General features: G+C 41.2%; 1 protein-coding gene across 6 annotated transcripts in view; it reads left to right on the forward strand.

Moving 5' to 3' along the window:
* Nucleotides 1-18,340, forward strand: part of SRPK2 (SRSF protein kinase 2) — a 126,246-nt gene that overhangs the window by 71,605 nt on the left and 36,301 nt on the right. For all 6 annotated transcript variants that reach the window (XM_066591956.1, XM_066591955.1, XM_066591960.1 and 3 more), the window contains 5 exons: nucleotides 584-729; nucleotides 10,925-11,033; nucleotides 12,765-12,852; nucleotides 13,984-14,071; nucleotides 16,029-16,135. In XM_066591956.1, the coding sequence (XP_066448053.1) occupies nucleotides 584-729; nucleotides 10,925-11,033; nucleotides 12,765-12,852; nucleotides 13,984-14,071; nucleotides 16,029-16,135 (538 nt within the window). The remainder of the gene's footprint in view (nucleotides 1-583; nucleotides 730-10,924; nucleotides 11,034-12,764; nucleotides 12,853-13,983; nucleotides 14,072-16,028; nucleotides 16,136-18,340) is intronic.

Consider the following 18,340-nt stretch of genomic DNA (forward strand, 5'->3'; position numbering starts at 1 on the left):
TTGTATTAGATTTCGTAAAGGTATGCACCTGTAAATGGATGGCATGTAGATATAATATTTGGCATTTCAATAATATTCTTTAAAGGGTATGGAGACCATTTCAGGGGTAATTGTTTTCACTTAAATGCATTTATTTTGGGCTGGCAATCATTTTTACAATAGGGTTTAATTAAAAACTTTTGCATGGTTTGTCTTATGCAGCTTCTACAGATCACTGTATTAAGAAACTGCAGCATATATCTCAGTGGGAGATCCATAAGTGAAGCTAGGCTGATGGCTTAGCTTTCCTCTGCTCTCTCCTCTCCTGCACTTTCTTATCACCAAATGTATGACCAGAATAAAGATGTTATTTGTTGTGGTCATAAGTTAGCTGATAAAAAGTACAAAAGAGGAGAGATGAGGGCAGAAAACTAAGCCATTGCATCCTTTAATACCTGGTATAGTGCAGTTCCCTTTATCTTTTTGGATTTTCTAATCTATGGCTAATTTTACAATCTGGATGATCGCACCTTTTTGCCATAAGTGTCAACAATTAGCTTGGTAAAGAGAGTGCTAAAGAAATTACTTCTTCCTCTCCTTTTAGGCCGGAGGCTCAACAGAAAGTTCCGTCAGCTCCTCCACCTCCCCCACCACCTCCTCCGCTACCTGAGCCGGCACCACCTGAGCCAGAGGAAGAGATATTGGGCTCCGACGATGAGGAACAAGAAGATCCTGCCGATTACTGTAAAGGTGAGAAGTAGACTTTGTCCTCTACCGTACCTTAATAGATAGGAACTAATAACCGACCTGGGGGCCCTTGGCTGCCATGGTAGCCCATTGGCACCCTGCAATTACATTGAGGAGGCACTGGTAGACTAACGGAAGAAGTCCCTTTCCTCCATCAAATCCTATTTAAATGTCTTGACCAAAGCATTTAAGGGGTTAAACTGCCAGAATCAGATTTATCTCTAATTCCAGCTCACAGAATGGACTGTGCAGGTGCAGCAACTCAGCTTGCATCATCACTGCATTAGTAGTACGGTGATTCATGGAATTGAGCCACTTGCCATGCCACTCCATAAGGCCGGGCTCATATATGAGATTATGCATATTACATGAGCAGTGTATATGCGTGTGATACACGGTAATTCGCAGGCAATCAAATTCATTGCCTTACTCTGGTTCACTCACACTTGCTTATAAGAATTGCATAATACGTGAGCGCAAAAAAGAACACCGAATGTTCCATTTTTCTGCGTATTGCGTGCGACAGAGCCCATTGTTCTCTATAGGCACGTAATCAACACCATGAATTACATTGCGAATGGGTGACATACATACACACTACTGTGAAGCAACGGTGTGGGAAATTTAAACAAAGGGTGGGGGAAAAAAACTGGAAAAATGCGCATGATAGCGTGCCAGAACAAAATGATAGACTTGTTGGCCCAGCCATTTCTGTACAATCATTCATGCTACATTTAGGGTATGTTAACATGCCATAGACAAATCCACTGTGGACTTTTCTAAAAACCACAGCTATAATTAAAGTTTTCTGCCCCAAATCTGGACGTAGATTAATTTCACTGTAATCCAGTGCTGTTCACATGTGTAATCCACAGTGATAATGAACATGCTGTGGATTTTAAAAATCCGAAGCATGTTTGTTATTCCATGGAGGCTTTTTTTTCCAGAGCATGCAATTGGATATAAAATGCCTCTTCTACTAGGATTTGGATGCAGAGTCCACACCCGAAACCTGGCAGAATCCTGGACATCTGATCTAGGGTTAATTTAACTATTTAACCAATCAATTAGCCAAACATTATACTCGAGGTGGAAATACTAAGAGGAGGAAAAGGAACTTACTTTCTGACCTGTGTGTATCATAAAATCAAAGGCGGATTAAAGAATTTCACAAAAGGTTAGAGAATGAATCAGATCAAAATGGAGGAGAGAAAGGACAGATTTGTGCAGCGTGAACTAAACTTGCAGCAATTAAAATGGAGGGTCAGCACAGAAATGGTTAATATAGCAGATTCTGAATAGAATATGTACCTGTATAAAAGGAAGAGAGATGCTGGATTTATGCCATGTTTAACTGCCAAGCTAGAAAGTATGAACACTTTGTTGTACACTCTGTGCTGAATATCTGCCACTGACTATACCAATTCAAGGGTATATGTGTGTGTGTGTATATGTGTGTATATATATATATATATATATATATATATATATATATATATATATATATAAAATAAAAATTTTTATAGCCAGGTAATTAGTCATAGACATCAATATCAAACAATTCAATAAGTTGTGTACCAGCAGCAAATTTCTTATTGGATTGGCTCCTTGTCTCATGGAATCTGTTCATCCTGACAGTACATAAACTGTTTAAGGCCTCCCTCACACAGCCTTTTTTTTTTTTTTTTACAGCATTTAGCACTACCTTTTTCAGCACAGCACTAAACGCTGTACAACGCTCCCCTTCATTTCAATGGGGCTGTTCACACAAACGTCAAAACGCAGCGTCTTCAACTCTGCGCTTTGACAGCGATGCATGTCCTATCTTTGGCCAATTTCAGCCCTGCGTCGCGCATTGAAGTGAATGGGCAGCGTTATGCCGCGTTCTGGGAAGCGCTAGATGCACTATCAAAAACAAAATTTATGCTCACCAATGCTGGCGCTGTCTGGTCCCTGGCGCTGCTTTACGGGGCTCCGGGCACTTGTCAGAGGAACTTTTGCTAGTGATGGGATTTGAAGACCCCGCCTCTAGCAAGAGATTGCTCTGATTGGCTAATCCAGCACCAATCACAGCCATTCAAGAAATTAATGGCTCACGGCTCAGCCAATCAGAGCAATCTCTTCCTCGAGGCATGGTCTTGAAAACCTGTTACCAGCAAGAGATGCTCTGCAGGGAAAACGGACAAGTGCCTGAAAGCCTGCAGTGACGGCGGACGGCGCCTACTAGGGGGAGTATTTGATTTTTTATTTTTATTTTCAGCTTCCCTAGCTGCGTTATCAGCTTACTGAAAACTCAGCCAAAACGCTGCCAGTGCTGCTGTTTACTGCAAATGCCTGTGTGAGGGAGGCCTAACAGGTCTGACTGGAGTACAGTTTTGACAGGCGAGGTTCTTTTCAATTTGCAGCATATCACGCTCCATTTCTGAATGGTGGAAACAGTGCTGCTTTTAAAGTCTCAGCTTTTACTCCATGTATATTCATAGCTATCAATATACATGGAGTAAAAAGAAACTAGCAAAAAGAAAAGCTATTGCATATGTTGCCACTACTGGCAAAGTAGTCTAGAATAGACAATGTTCTCACTTATAATAACCATTTAATGTCTTCATAAGGCTACGGTCAATAGTGAGTTGGATCAATATCGCAACGGGATAGTAACAGGGATCTGAGGTTACACCAAGAGAATTAATGCACAGTGTTTAATTCTATACTAGGTGTAATGTCTTATCTCTTTCAGTCTTAAATGGGGTTATCCCAAAATGTAAACTTACCCCTATCCTGTGGACAGAGAATAAGTTTATTATCAGTGGGGGTCCCATGTCACCCTCCTCCTCAATAAACTGAGCATTTTATCCTTTTTTGTGAGTTCTCAACCTTCAATTATCCCCGATAATGTTTTACTTTGCAAACTGGTTCCCCATGGCAGAAAATAATAAACAACCTTATACTCTCCTCTCCTGGGTCCTCACATCTCTTGCACCGCAGCTGCATCCTCCAGGTCCAGACTGTGCTTACTAGCTCCAGTCAGCCTGTGTACTGGATGTCACAGGCTACAGCAGCTAATCACAGACCTCAGCACTAGAACACAGAAGTCTGTGATTGGCTGCAGCAGCCTGTAATGGCCCTTTAAACCGGCTGCTGCAGCCTATAGACATCACATTAAGGCTTCATTCACATGAGTGCATAAATGGCGACTTTTTTTATGCCCGACCGATTTACGTGACCATCTGATGTATTGGTTTACAATGCATTTGTTCAAAAGGGTGAGTATACGGAGCGTAAATACGTCCGATTGTCAAAAATGGAACATACGCGACTGAAATATGGCCGGCATATTTACAGTGGCTAAAAAGATAGTACTGGAACTATCTTTTGCCCGATATACGGCTGCGGCTTCCATAGACTCCTATGGGAGCTGGGGGGAAAAAGGGAAGGGGTGGGATTTTATTAGCATCCAACGCTTCAAAAAGCTTACAGGTGCCTCTTTATAGGCATTGGAAGGCATCCCAAGGAGTTTTGCAGAGCGAGGGTTTCTGTAGTTTTCTCAGAAAGTCCCACGGGTTACTTTCCCTCTGCATCTTTCCTTCCATCTATAGAGTGCTGTTCCTGTTAGGGTTATGTTACCAATTAGTAAGTATTGAAGATGAAGTAAAGCTCTAATGCAGCATCAGTGTTTTAATGACAACATATACCTCTTTCTTTAAGACTTTACAAGTTACAAACTTTAAAGGCACACTTCAGGTAAAAGTTTTACACAGTGTTTTGCCTGTTGTTGGATTTAAGAAGGCTGTGCATGACTTCTATCTTTGGTGTTCTTTGAATCCTTGAGTGGGTCTCTGACTCCACGTAGCCTGTACTAAGCATAACATGATAGTTTTGCATGGAATGTTTCATTAAAAGGGTTACCCCACAATTGACTTTCGCCACCTTTTTACAGTCTGGTAGGGGTCCCACTACAAGAATGGGGATCTGGTGTCCCACTCTCCTCCTCCTTAGTGCAACCCCTACAGTAACAATGGGGCATTCTTGGGATTGGTGAGGGTCCCAGGGACCCCTTACTAATACTGTGTCATCTGTCCTGTGGCTAGGTGTTGAGTCGTCTGTGGGATAACACCTTTTAAGGATCTGTTCAGATTTGCAACACTGTTTCCTTCCTAAACAGAAACCATAACACTGTGCCATATTTGTTGCTCAACTTACACCATTGACTTATAACTGAGGCTGTCAGATGTCACCGCATTGTTCACCTTAACATGGAGAATAGCGCTGCATGCTTCACTATTCTTTCCACTAAATATGACAAGGGTCTGTGACGCAAGAGTGAATGTAGCCTAATTTTGGATGATTCCGATGACAGCTGTATCCCCAATATTTATCTCCTGATGATTATTTAGCAAGTACGGTACTTCTTAAATTCTATTTCATTGCTCATAGCTTTTCCATTGAAATGGCTGATGATTGGTCATTATAATTTTGGTAAGGCTGCATTCACATTGTGCCACTATGCAGCCCTGGATTCGCCACCATGGGACAAATAACAATGGTGCCTATTAAAACGGGGGGTTTTGAAGTTCTGTTGTTGTGGCCATCATTTTGATTGCAAAAATAGCCCTGCATCTTATGCTTTTCTTGCTATCAAATATCATGGAACGAGCGACATAGCTCTGTTAACAAATATGCATTATAGCTTTTGAGGCTTCTGTGAAGGTTTCCATCACTTTTGAAAACAAATAACAGAAACTGGAATCAAATCTATTCAACGATCACATTAAAAGGCGATACTTATCGATATCACACTTTTAAGGCCCCTTTCCACAGGCCATTGATCATGAATAACCATTTGTGAGAACATTCATTCACCTGATCGTCGCTCTGAGAAAACAGGGCAGGGATCAGCTAGTAGTTTATTTTTTGGGGGCTGATCAGCTCATTACTTCTGCCAGAAAAATCATTGGTGCCATTAGCAGATCTCTCCATGTGCATGATGGCTGTGCTGCCGATATCAATGTAAGTGTATAAAAGATTAACGATCGTTCGGCACTCTCCATCTGGATCATATTGAGCCATGCAAAAGGATCCTTAAGGACCCATGCATATTAGTGTCTGGTCATCCAAACCCACCAATAACAGTGGGGCCGCACGACTCTCAATGTGTATGGGGGCCACTCCACTTTTCCCAGACAAATAACATTGGGGATGTTGAATTTAAACACTTGTTCCTTTTGGTCCCCGAGAGATAAGAGTTGTCCAGTTGTGGCTCAGCTCAGTCTGCCAAGCAGTCTATGGGTCCACAGTTGTTATGGGTATATGGGCAGCTTTAGTCTGTGTTACCTAAGGTTTACAAGCACATTCTTTCACCTTGTCACTGTATTGGTTGCTCTCACTCGTGGTCACACCTGTTTTCATTGTTGATGAGCTAATTAGTAGCTGCACATATGGTGTGTACATCAGTTGTTTACAAAATATACATCTAAAGCGAACGAGCCAATTGTAGTACAGCCACATAAAACATGACAAGGTGTTACAAATATGCAAATTTCAAGTGTAAAAAGGGTATTGCCCTATGCTTTATATTTAGGGAAGCGTAAACCAGTGCCTCCATTGCACCAAGTAGGGGGAAGGGACATGTTATTGCGCCAACTTATTCCGCATCGCTTTCAGGAAATTTGTTTATTACCCCCCAGCAAGCTTGGGTACTCATTTTACTGACCTCCGAAGGATGGAAGGCTGAGTCAACACTCTCCACCACATGAGGCACCATAAGTCCTACCAAGTAAAAAGTTCAGGTGCAGTGTCAATTATGCATCATGTAAAACAGTCAGAGGAGAAAAAAAATAGGTCTTTAGTAGTAGAAACCGTGTCAGAAATGTTACACGGAGCCCATCTGTAGGGGTGCAATGCATCAGTGGTAGGAGAGTTAACCTTGGCACACGAAAATTACATTGTTATATTGAAGATTATGTCCCCCTGATTGAACAAGTGAAGATTGTCTCTCTGCTTCCTCAGTGATATTAGAGGAGATTTATGAAACTGTCTTAAAGTGAGAATGTCCTTTGTTGCTTATAGCAACCAATCAGAGCTCAGCTTTCATATATTAAAGGCGTTCTGTCTTTAGAAAAAAAAATTCAATACTCGCCTATCCCTCCCCAAACAATCCTCTTTCTACTACTGGGTCTTCTCCTGGGTCCTGCAGTCCCCCCGGTCACATCACCTCCAGCCGTCCGGATCCTCTTCTGCCTGTGACGTAATGTCCATTCACGGCAATCTTCTTCCTGCAGGTTAGTGTATGTTATGTCACTAGTGACGTAGCGTTCACTGCCTAGCAGGGAATGCCGGCTCCTATGCCGGGCTATTGCTGAGACTGCCCATGCACGCTGACCCGCCATGAGTGTTCATATACTATTGCCGCAAGACATTGCGTATGTGCAGTCTCAGCAGTAGCCTGGCATAGGATTTGGCATTCCCTGCTAGGCAGTGAACTCTACATCACTAGTGACGTAACATACACTGCCCTGCAAGAAGGAAAATGCCTAGAATGTACGTTACATAACAGGAAAAAGATGATCGGGCCAGCTGGAGGTGATGTGACCCGGGGGACTGGAGGAGACAGGAGAAGATGCAATAAAAAGGCTGGTAAGGAGGAATAGGTAAGTATAGGATTTATTTTTTCTAATGACAAAACCTCTTAACGCCACAGGGCGTAACTGTACATTCTGGCAGGGTGGATACGCCCTGAAGATAGCTCAAGATCAGAAGAGATCCCATGCTATCCGGCTGCAACAGTGGGGGTGCATCGGGAACTCGACCCCACTGTTAACCCCTTACACGCTGTGATCTATGTATATCGCAGCATGTAAAGGGTTCACAGAGGGAATGCGCTCCCTGTGTGACGTCATCGAACTCTCGCGATGTAAGGGTCTGACGGGTTGCCATGGCAACAGGGCGCCAGATACTGGCGTCCTGCATTGCCAGTGCCTATGATTGCTATAACAAGCGATAATACATTGCAGGACAGAAGTCCTGCAATGCTTTATCATAGCGATCATAGGTAGTGTAAAAAAAAAAAAAAAAGGAAATTAAAACCCTTTTTTGTGCTTTTCCCCCTATTAATATGAAAAAAGTGTAAATCCTACATATTTGGTATCGCCGTATCCGTAACGACTCGCACAACAAATTGAACACACTTTTTAACCTGCACGGCAAAAGCGTAAAAAAAACACAAAGACAAAATGCTTATTTTTTTCATTGTGGCTCCAGTAAAAGTGATCAAAAAAGTCATATGTACCCTAAAATGGTACCCATAAAAACTACAGCTCGTTACGCAAAAAACAAGCCCATATAGAGCTCTGTTTAGAAAAACTACTTTCCAAAAAGGGGTTTTATTGTGGAAAAACCTAAAAAAAAAAGAATTTTGGTATCATTGTAATCTTACCAACCCGCAGAAAAAATGTATTGTGTCATTTATGCTGCATGATTAACACTATAAAAAAGAACACAAAAAACAATGACAGAATTAATGTGTTTTCTCCTCCCTGCGATCATAAAAAAATTAATAAAAGTTTTACAACATAGTCTATGTACCCAAAAATGGCACCAATAAAAACTACAGTTCGCCACGCAAAAAACAAGCCCTTATACAGCAATGTAGATGGAAAAGATAAAAAAAAGGTTATTGCTCTTGAAAAGTGGAGATGAAAATCCCCCAGAAGTTGTTGCATCCTCAATGCCAAAATTGGCCATGTCCTTAAGGGGTTAATGAAAATTGAGCTGTGATTGGTTGCTATGGGCAACAAAGGACATTCGCTATAAACGCAAATCGAAATAGATCAACATTTCTTTGAGAACACACTGCAGCCTATTATGGTGGATATGAAAAGCACTGAAGTCAGAGTTCATGAAACAGCGCTATTTACTTGCAAACAATCTAAACTGCGAACGTTGCCATCAACTGTGCGTCATCATGGGTATCCATCAGCAATGGCTCTTTCTATGAAAGCGCTACACACTGCTGACCTTCGGTGTTTGGAAACCTCTGAAAAACAAGCTGCACAACTGACTGGAATATCTAAACGCACCATAATTGACTCATAACTTTTATTGTGATGTATGTAGTGTCTATTTTCATGCTAACCCCACTTTACTTTCTGGCAACAGTCATTAGGTTCAAGTTAACGAGTCTTGTTTTAGTCATAAAATAAAGTACCATCATGGTTGTGCCTCGGATCACGAATTCTTTCGAATTGTGGAAACTGTAACAATGTCAGCTGTTGGGTATATATAAGTTGTTCCTGACAGAAGTGCCAAAGCCCTCCATCCTATTATTTGGCATGTGGAGTGCCCTGGTTCACAGAGTCCCGGGCTGCCTACAACAATATACATATAGAGTCTTACTGAAATAAGTAAGTAAGGCTTGTATCAAAACAAAAAGGGGTGTCCTTCTTGATTTGCTTCCAACATACCTTGCAGAATTCATGTGGAGAGATCGAGTCTGTCAGCTGGAACACACTGTCCAAACTGCAGGCATGATGTTATATAGCAGGAGGAGCTGAGCAGAGTGGTATATAGTGTAATGGGAAAAGATTCAATATTACTTGTAGTTGATTCATTGATATATCTCTGCTCATTCTGACCTGAACAGTCCAATGGGCGGTCCTATCAGTGACCGACCGCTATCGGTGTATTTACAGGGGTAACCATGAGGTTCATGTAGTTTCATAGAATTCAGGTCAGACAACTTCCAGAAACGGACCCCTTGCAAGAACTGAGGTGAGGATGGATTATGTAGCAGTGGGAAGGTCTGAGACCATCACAAGAAGCTTTCATCTCTACCACATGATAGCACCTTGTTGTGAGGTTTCCTAGTGATATCCAGCTTTGAAGGTGGTAGAAATGACCTATTTTGTTGCATACAGAACAGGAAGCTTTCACAGAGACCTTCCTAAGAGTGAAAGTTGACACGGCAATGAATTGCTCTATAGCCCCTTAGTAACCAGCCCATCGTATTTTTACATTCTGCAGCTGCGGGCTATATATTAAGGGAGATCGCCTGGCCATCTCCCTCCATACATCGTCGCTGTTTCCTACAGCCAACACCCGGCGGCAACAGCTCCGCGTGGCTCATCGGGGCTGTTAACCCTTTAAATGCCGCTGTCAATTCTGACAGAGGCATTTAAATCCCCTGAACGATTGCGGGTGTCATGGGAGCAGGGGGCTTTCCGAAAGGCCCCAAGGCCTGTTGTGGCAGAATGCCTAAAACTAAAAAGACTAAAAAAAAAGTAAAAATAGGATCGATAAAGTTTTACTAATTATTGAAAAAAAAAAAATTGCCATATTTATAATAAAAGAATCTAAATAATAAAATCAAAATACATATTTGGTATCGCTGCATCCATAAAAGTCCGATCTATTAAAGTAACGCATTATGTACCCCGCACAATGAACGTCGTCAGAAAAAAAAATAACACCAGAAATGCGCTTTTTTGGTCACCCTGTCTCCAAGAAAAAATGCAATTAAAAACTCCCAAAAAGTTATAGGTATTTTAAAATGGTACCAACACAAACTACAGGTCGTCCTGCAAAAAATGAGCCCCCGCACAGCTATGTCAACAGAAAAAAAAAACCTTATTGCGCACAGAAAATGGCAGCAGAAAATAATTTTAAAAAATTAAATCTCTTTAAAAAAAATAAACTTAGTACAGAAAAAACAAAAGTATACAAGTTTTGATATCGTAGTAATCGTACTGACACGTAGAATAAAGTTATCATGTAACTTTTGTTGCAGTTTGTGCGCAGTAGAAACAAGACGCACTGAAAGATGGAGAAATTTCATTTTTTTCTATTTCTTTCTGCATTTTTTAAAAGTTTTTTTTGCAGTACATTATATTGAAAAATAGAACTCGCCACACAAAAAACAAGCCTTCATACAGCAACGTCGATGGATAAATAAAGGAGTTACGGTTTTTTAAAAGGGGGGAGAAAAAACCGGAAATGGGGAAAAAGAAGCTTGGTCACTAGGGGGTTAATCTGTTATAACCACTCAAGCATCCTTAAAAGATATGGCTGAATTTTCTACAATACAATTTTGTAGATGATTATGTGACTGTGTAAATCTGACCTTCCAAATATACAACACTTCTTTTATGGAATTCTGTGTAATTTGTATTTGAAATGCATTGTATTATTTTTTTTACTTCTACAGGTGGCTACCATCCAGTGAAAATAGGAGATCTGTTTAATGGTCGTTACCACGTTATTAGAAAGCTGGGATGGGGTCATTTCTCCACAGTGTGGCTCTGCTGGGACATGCAGTAAGATTTTCGGTTTTATAACCTTGAATTTCATATTATGCCATTGACCTTTCTTTCTAATTCCACTTAAATAGAATGGCCTTTGTACATTTTTCTTATTCCTAAGAGCAGGTTCACGTGACTGTAATTTAATAGCATATCACGTGGTGAATGGAGTCAATGAAAATACATTGATAATTGATTCTCCCTCAACCCGCAGAGCTGATCAGGGTCTGCTGTGACTCTGCAGCTCTGCTGTAGCAGGGGATCCCGGCAGCCGAGTTATACTTCCACTTTCTACTACATATTTAGTACATCATTGAGCGTTGTGTATTAGAGAAAGGAGAAGGCAGAAAGGGTTAAAAACCATTCCTGCCTTCTCCCACAGGTTCTCAGCTGTCACTAAAAGCTGACAACCCAAAATGCTTCTGATTTCTTGCAGAAGCAGAGGCTTTAAACCCCTGCCATATTATTATTTTTTTTTTTTAACTATCGACTGGGTTTAAAGCCTAGGACCAAGTGTCATAAATTTACTATGGTTGGTCCTAAATAGCTTAATGATAACTCCACTTTAGATTTTGATGGGATCTTCAGTTTTAATTACAGTTGCATCCCGGGTGTGCACCTTCAGTAGTCTTACATACTTCTGTTTTCCCCTAAGCCCTACCCTATTTTCGGGGAGCGGGATGGGGGGCTTGAAATATCAGCCTTCCCCTGAGAATAAGCCCTTGCTATACTATGTTTTTAAAAAAAAACTCACCTAGCCGCTGGCGTCTGTGTCCCTCGCGCTGGTCTCCGGTGCTGTGGAAGGCTGAAGTCTCCAGCGCTGACATGATTCTCTTCTAGTGGCAGGGCTTTGAATACACCGCCTCCAGTAAACCAGCGCTGTGATTCGATCGAGCACCAGCTTTGATTGGCTGGTGCCCGATCCAATCACAGCACTTGCCGGAGGCGGGGTCACTAGAAAAGAATCCTGTCGGCGCTGAGAACTGCAGCAGCGTGGAGACCAGTGCGAAGGACACAGATGCCGGCAGCTAGGTGATTATTGCTTTTTTTACCTTATTGCTTATACTCGCCAGCATCTGGGTCCCCACACTGCTGCAGGTCTCAGCGCCGACAGGATTCTTTTCTTGCGCTTACCGGAGGCGGGGTATTCAAAGCCCCTTTGCCAGGAAAATAAAATCATGTCAGCACTAAGGACTGCAGCAGCGCAGAGACCAGCGCAAGGAACACAGACGCCGGCGGCTGGTTAAGTATAAGACACTCCCTGAAAATAAGACACTGTGCCTCTTTTGAGGCAAAAATTAATATAAGACTGTCTTATTTTCACGTAAACGCTGTAAATAATAGTGGCAATGCCATCATCATGTTTAATGCCAGCAACACAACCCCTTTTTTTCTTGTTTCTAAATTTTTACTAAAAGAACTGTCTGTGTATAGCCATAGAAACTATGACACAACAGTCACTACTATCACTATTACTGTCAGAGAGCTTTAGAAGGAGGACTGTACTGCTGAATGTTATAGAAATAAATAAGTGTGTATGAAATATTTAAACTTGTAGTATCTATGTTTCCCATGACGTCATCTAAGACCTCTGGGGGACAGTCACATGTTTTGTTTTTTTTTATTTGACACTTTCGCACTGTAGCTGGGACATCCATAGGAGCCCCAGTTACAGGGAAAACATTCCCTGTGGTGACAATAATTTTACATATATGCTGATTATTTGTAATGTTATCAATTTTCTAGGGGGAAGAGATTTGTTGCAATGAAAGTAGTAAAAAGTGCTCAACACTATACAGAGACGGCTTTGGATGAAATAAAGCTGCTCAGATGTGTAAGTTAATACCCTTTTAGTGCCAAAGCATATTTTGCTTCCTCGATTTAATCCTCAACAACTTTCATCATTTTTTTCTATATAGTTGCAGTGTTTTATTTATTTTTTTTTCTGTTTAATAATTAGTTTTATTTAATTTTTTTTTGTTTGTAGTGTGTGACTTATAGGCCGCCTGCAGACGAGCGGGTCGGATCCGGCGGCAAGAATACTCGCCACGGAACCCGACCCGAGCGCCTGCAGAGACGAGCGCGTACTCACCCGCGCCCGGCGGCCCCGGCTCTTTTATGTGCCGGCTGCCGGGCAGCCGTCGCATGCGCAGACCGGAGCCGGCGGCCGGGTGAGTGACGTTTCTGTGCGAGGCTCTGCAAGCCCCGCACAAAAATAGGACATGCCGCGGTTTGTTTGCCACGCGACATTTCGTGTGGCCCAACCGCGGCCGTCTGCATAGGAGTGCGTATTGTAATGCACTCCTATGCAGGCTTTCAGTGGCGGAAATCCCGACGCGGGATTTCCGCCTGTGTGCAGGCGGCCTTAGTATGTGGCTGTTAGCTCTTTCCTAAAATTCTTCATATTAGTAAGTTATTTCTATTAGAAATGTTATTATTTGAAAGCACCATTAAGTTTTGTATTTTAAACACAGTGGTAGTAGGAGTCAAAAGGTTCCATGTTGGTCCCTTATCGACTTACTGATTACAGAGGTACCCATTAACCCTTTCCAATGCAATTTGTATCCTGGTTTTCCTAGGGGGCTTACTCTTTTTCTGCCATTATACAACGGTACTATATGCTGGCTAAAGCCAGTACTGCATGAGGTGACCTGTTAGATAGGCTCCGACAGCAGAGAGATTGGCAATATGCAGTAAGAGAACCCTGACGGACGTCTTTAAACATTGGAGCTGTACAGCCTTAAATCATAATGTCTTCAGACGTCAGACAGTGGATTGGAAAGGGTTAAACCGCAAGCAGAGATTGTTTCAAATTGAGATACTAAAAATGTTTGTTTTCCCTGGAGCAACATTTCAGGGACAATTGCGTATTATAAAACACCCATTGTAATCGGTGAACATCCGTATAATACACTGATGCAAAGATATTTATTGTGTTCAAATAAAAATATTTTTTTCTTTCCAGGTGCGTGAAAGTGACCCTGGAGATCCAAATAAAGACATGGTGGTGCAGTTAATCGATGACTTTAAAATTTCTGGAATGAACGGCATACGTATCCTTTGAAATATATACACATGGCTGCTTGTAAAAATTAGAGAAAGCAAGAAAAATAATATTGACTCTTTTGAGCACATTGTAAATATGGCAAAAGGGTTTTGTCTTTATTAAACTTTTATTAACTTTTTTCTTTAATATAATTAGTTAAAATTTTTTTTTACTTCTTTTTACTTTTTCTTCTAGCCGCCAGAGGGGACAAGAACTTGTGATGCTTTTGATCGCTCCTGCAGTATGATGTAATGCCATAGCATTACATCTTACCGCGATCTGACAGGCATTCTTTCAAGCCACGTCACAGGCATGGCTTGATAGGCAATCTGCAATGACAGCCCTGAGGGCTTTCAGAAGGCCCCTGGCATCCATGGTAACAGAATGAAACCCCACAATCTCTTCACTGAGGGGCCGTTCAGAAACCATTTAAATGCCACTGTCAGACTTGACATCAGCATTTAAACGGTAAACAGATCAGTTGAGCAACACAATACATTGCAGCTGTTGTGGGTGGGTGTCAGCTGCAAGAAATAGCCGGTATCCACACTGTATGAAGCGGGATCGGCCCGCGATCCCTCTCCATAATTCCCCTGAGCCTGCAGGACGTAACTGTAGAGACCTAAAATAGGAATTTAAAGCATTTACTCACCCGCAGCGGACCGCGAAGCTCTTCTCTTCCTCACGGCCGCATCTCCCTTGCTTCGGCTCGGCGGATGTGCCCGGCGCATGCGCGCGGCACGTAGATGACGACGAAAATGAAGATCCGGCCGTGAGGAAGAGCAGAGCTTTGTCGCCCGCGCCGGATAGGTAAATTCTTTTAAATTGCTATTTTCGGCGCTCATGTCCGCGGGGCAGGAGGGACCCGCTGCAGATTCTCCATGGAGAATCTGCAGCGGATCTGATTTTCCCCGTGGACATGAGGCCTTAAGGAGCCAAATTGCCTTTTTTTTCTCTTAGAGGTTTTCCAGAGATATAAAACAATACAGCTGCTTTCTTTTAGAGACAGTGACACACCCACCTGGCTATTAGTTTTATTTGGTATTTCAGCTTAGATCCATTGTGGTAAATGAGCTGTAATACTCGATACAAACTATGGACAAGTGTAATGCTGTTTTTCCTGTTGGTGGTGGGTTTTTTTAACATAAAAGGGGAAGGATTTAGTTTTTTCTATTTATTTTCTTTTTACAATTTTTGAAAACTTTTTTTTTTTTACTTAAGGTACCATAGCAAACCATCAGAACTTGCGATTGCATCATCGGAGTAGAAGCCCCCTCCCTCCGTCAGCTTCTTTAGATGCTACAGTTGCACTGACCACAGCATCTAATGTATTAAGCCTTAATCCTGCCAGTTAGTGCAGAAGCTCAGCTGACTTTTGACAACTGAGTTCCTGCTATACCCAGCATGCAACACCTCTGCCGCACTTCTAATGCAGGGTCGTAAAAATATGTATTCATTGAAAGAAAGCTTGTTTTAGTGGCTGATTAAGTAGTAATGGGATCTCTATACAGGAAAAATAGAATGGGGGCATCATTCCAAAATAAGTGAATGTCTGTTTATGCACCCAAGTCACAGATGCAACGTTTCACCTGTTCCATAGAGTCCTCCTCAAAAAGGCTCCATGTAGTATCTGTGACATGGGTGTATAAAGAGCTGTCAATCATTGGAGTGCTGCCCCCTTCGTATTTTTGCTGGATTTTTGGCATCCTCTGTCCGGGGGCTTTGCACTTCTACTGCTATGCTGCTTCATCTCTGGATTTTTAGCTGCTGTGTATACAGGATACACCTTACAAACCTTCAGTTCAATTAATGTTAAAGATTCCACTTATTCTCACTGTACAGCAGACTTCCAATTAAGTTTTCTTCTAAATAAAAATGCATTGCAAAATTTTGGTGACATTTTTGTTTAAATTCTGGGCATATTTCTATGAGCATTTTAATATTTAACCTTAATATAATGTCAGATGTTTGTATGGTCTTTGAAGTTCTGGGTCACCATTTATTAAAATGGATCATCAAGTCAAACTATCAGGGTCTTCCCATTCGCTGTGTGAAAAGTATTATTCGTCAGGTAATTTATGATTTGCACTTTACCTTCATCAGCAAAATTGTGAAAGATACAATCATTGAAGGGGGTATATGACCAGTATTATTATACTAATTAAAACCAGATAATTAAACATATTCCAAATTTCTAATCTGTTTTTATCATCTGATTGTAGATTTTCTTTATTCTGTTGTCTGTATGTGACTATGGGGCTGCCATCTTGCCTTTGCTGCAGAGCTTTGTTTTACAGCAACCTTTATGCTTTATATCAGAAATCATGATCCATTCCCATAGTGGACAGGAGTTGACCTCTTGACTACTATGGGAGACTGTTCTAAGCATGCTCTGTGACTTGCTAAGGTCATTGTGCAGGAAGCTGTGACATCATAGGTGTTACCTTTCTTTGTAATCCTGCCTCTGATGATGATTGGATGACTGCTGAAACGTTTTCTCTACAGAAGAGGAACTATCAGATTGAGTGGTCAGCATGAAAACTGCAGGATTTTGGGATTGTTTTAAAATTTAAATAGTAGCAAAAAAAATTCTCCAAAATTCTTTAAAAAATGTTTAACATAAAAACTTAATTTATACAGTAGCTCATCTTCTGATAACGCGTTCTCTTAAGGCTGCCCGTCCACGCGCGTTGCGGGAGCTGCCGCCGGGGAGCAGCAGCCAGCTGCCAGATCTCTGAGGTGAGCCTATCTGACAGATAGGCTCACCATGGAGAACCACGGCTATTAGCAGCATGCTGCGATTTTCCATCCACGAGCGGAGAATCGCTATGATTCTCCGCTCGTGGACAGGGGGCTGCGCTTTCCATAGCAACGCTATGGAAAGTGTTCACTGTATTCCCTGCGGCCAGAATATCGCCGCAGGGAACGCAGTGAGAATTCGCCCATGGACAGGAGCCCTTAAACAGTATTTGTCATACTGGTTGCTATTTTCGTTATCAAAGTTTTCCTCATAACATTAAGTAGTATACACACATCAAAGAGCACATTTCTACCAATGTTAAAGTAATATGCGTAAAACAAGCAGTTCCCATGACTATGTATATATAGCCTCTCCTGTATTTCAGTTCTGCAAATTGGTAGTATAGAAATAAATTAAAGTTAATAGCTAGGTTAGTTGGCAGCTGAAACAGAAGAATTATCCCTTAAAACACCATGACCTGTAGAAGGGCTTGCTTCTGTTTCTGGTATGATATGCCCTTTAAGGATGTATGTCATTAAGGTATTTGTACCACTAGAGTGCAGATTTTATTTGAACGTACTTTTCAGGGGCCACTTAGTAACCAAAGGTGCACACGAGTCTTGTCAAAATCATGTTCTCAATGTGACTTCAATTTTTTTTCTTCACTTTATATAGCGGGGCAATATAAGTGAGTTTACAGATCTATCATGATGTCTCCCTCTCGCCAGCAGACTCGGAATTCATTCAGTCCTTTTACACTGTGTTCACTGTGCTGTATTATTGATGTAACTTTTATTCTGTGGCACCAAATTTCTAATTTTTTTTTTCATGTTTTATTACACTTTGCATTAAAAAATTGTTCGTGTCACCAGATTCCATGATCTGTAACATTTTTATTTCTCAGTCAATGATGCTGTGAGAGAGCTTGTATTTTGTGGAACGACCTGTAGTTTATTCGATACCATTTTGCTTTAGCTACAGTACAACTTTTTTCTTTTGTATGCTTGAGAGGTGGAGTAAACAAAAATAGCAATTCCAGTATTCTTTTTCTTTCTTTATTTTCACTGCATGAGGATAATTAACGTGACAACTTTATAGTACAGGTTGCTATGTGGTAATACCAATTTTGTATAGGTGCTTTTTTGATCAAGCATTTATTCTTCAAATAGCATTTTGCATTTTTGTTTTGTTTGTTTTTTGGCTTGAATATATTTTTAGTATACTTCAGAACATTTCTTAGTTTTTTTTCCTCTTGCGCTATTTTCACAAAGGGATTGGAACCTGCGATCATTTGATCGCTTTTGCAATGTACTGCATTCTGTATTACGTATGTTGTACAGTCTGTTATGGCTGCCTGTCAGGGTTCTGCTGACAGGCAGCCCTTTATTTTTATATAGGCACAGATTTAATAATATATGATCTCTGTGTTCTTTATCCTATTGAATATTACTTGAATTAGACCTTAATTGTAATTTCACATATAGCCGAAATAGTGCGGTTTTTTCACAGTGAATGTGGGCAGCCTTACTCTAAATG

This window comes from Eleutherodactylus coqui, chromosome 2, assembly GCF_035609145.1.
Source record: "Eleutherodactylus coqui strain aEleCoq1 chromosome 2, aEleCoq1.hap1, whole genome shotgun sequence".
Classification (NCBI taxonomy): Eukaryota; Metazoa; Chordata; class Amphibia; order Anura; family Eleutherodactylidae; genus Eleutherodactylus; species Eleutherodactylus coqui.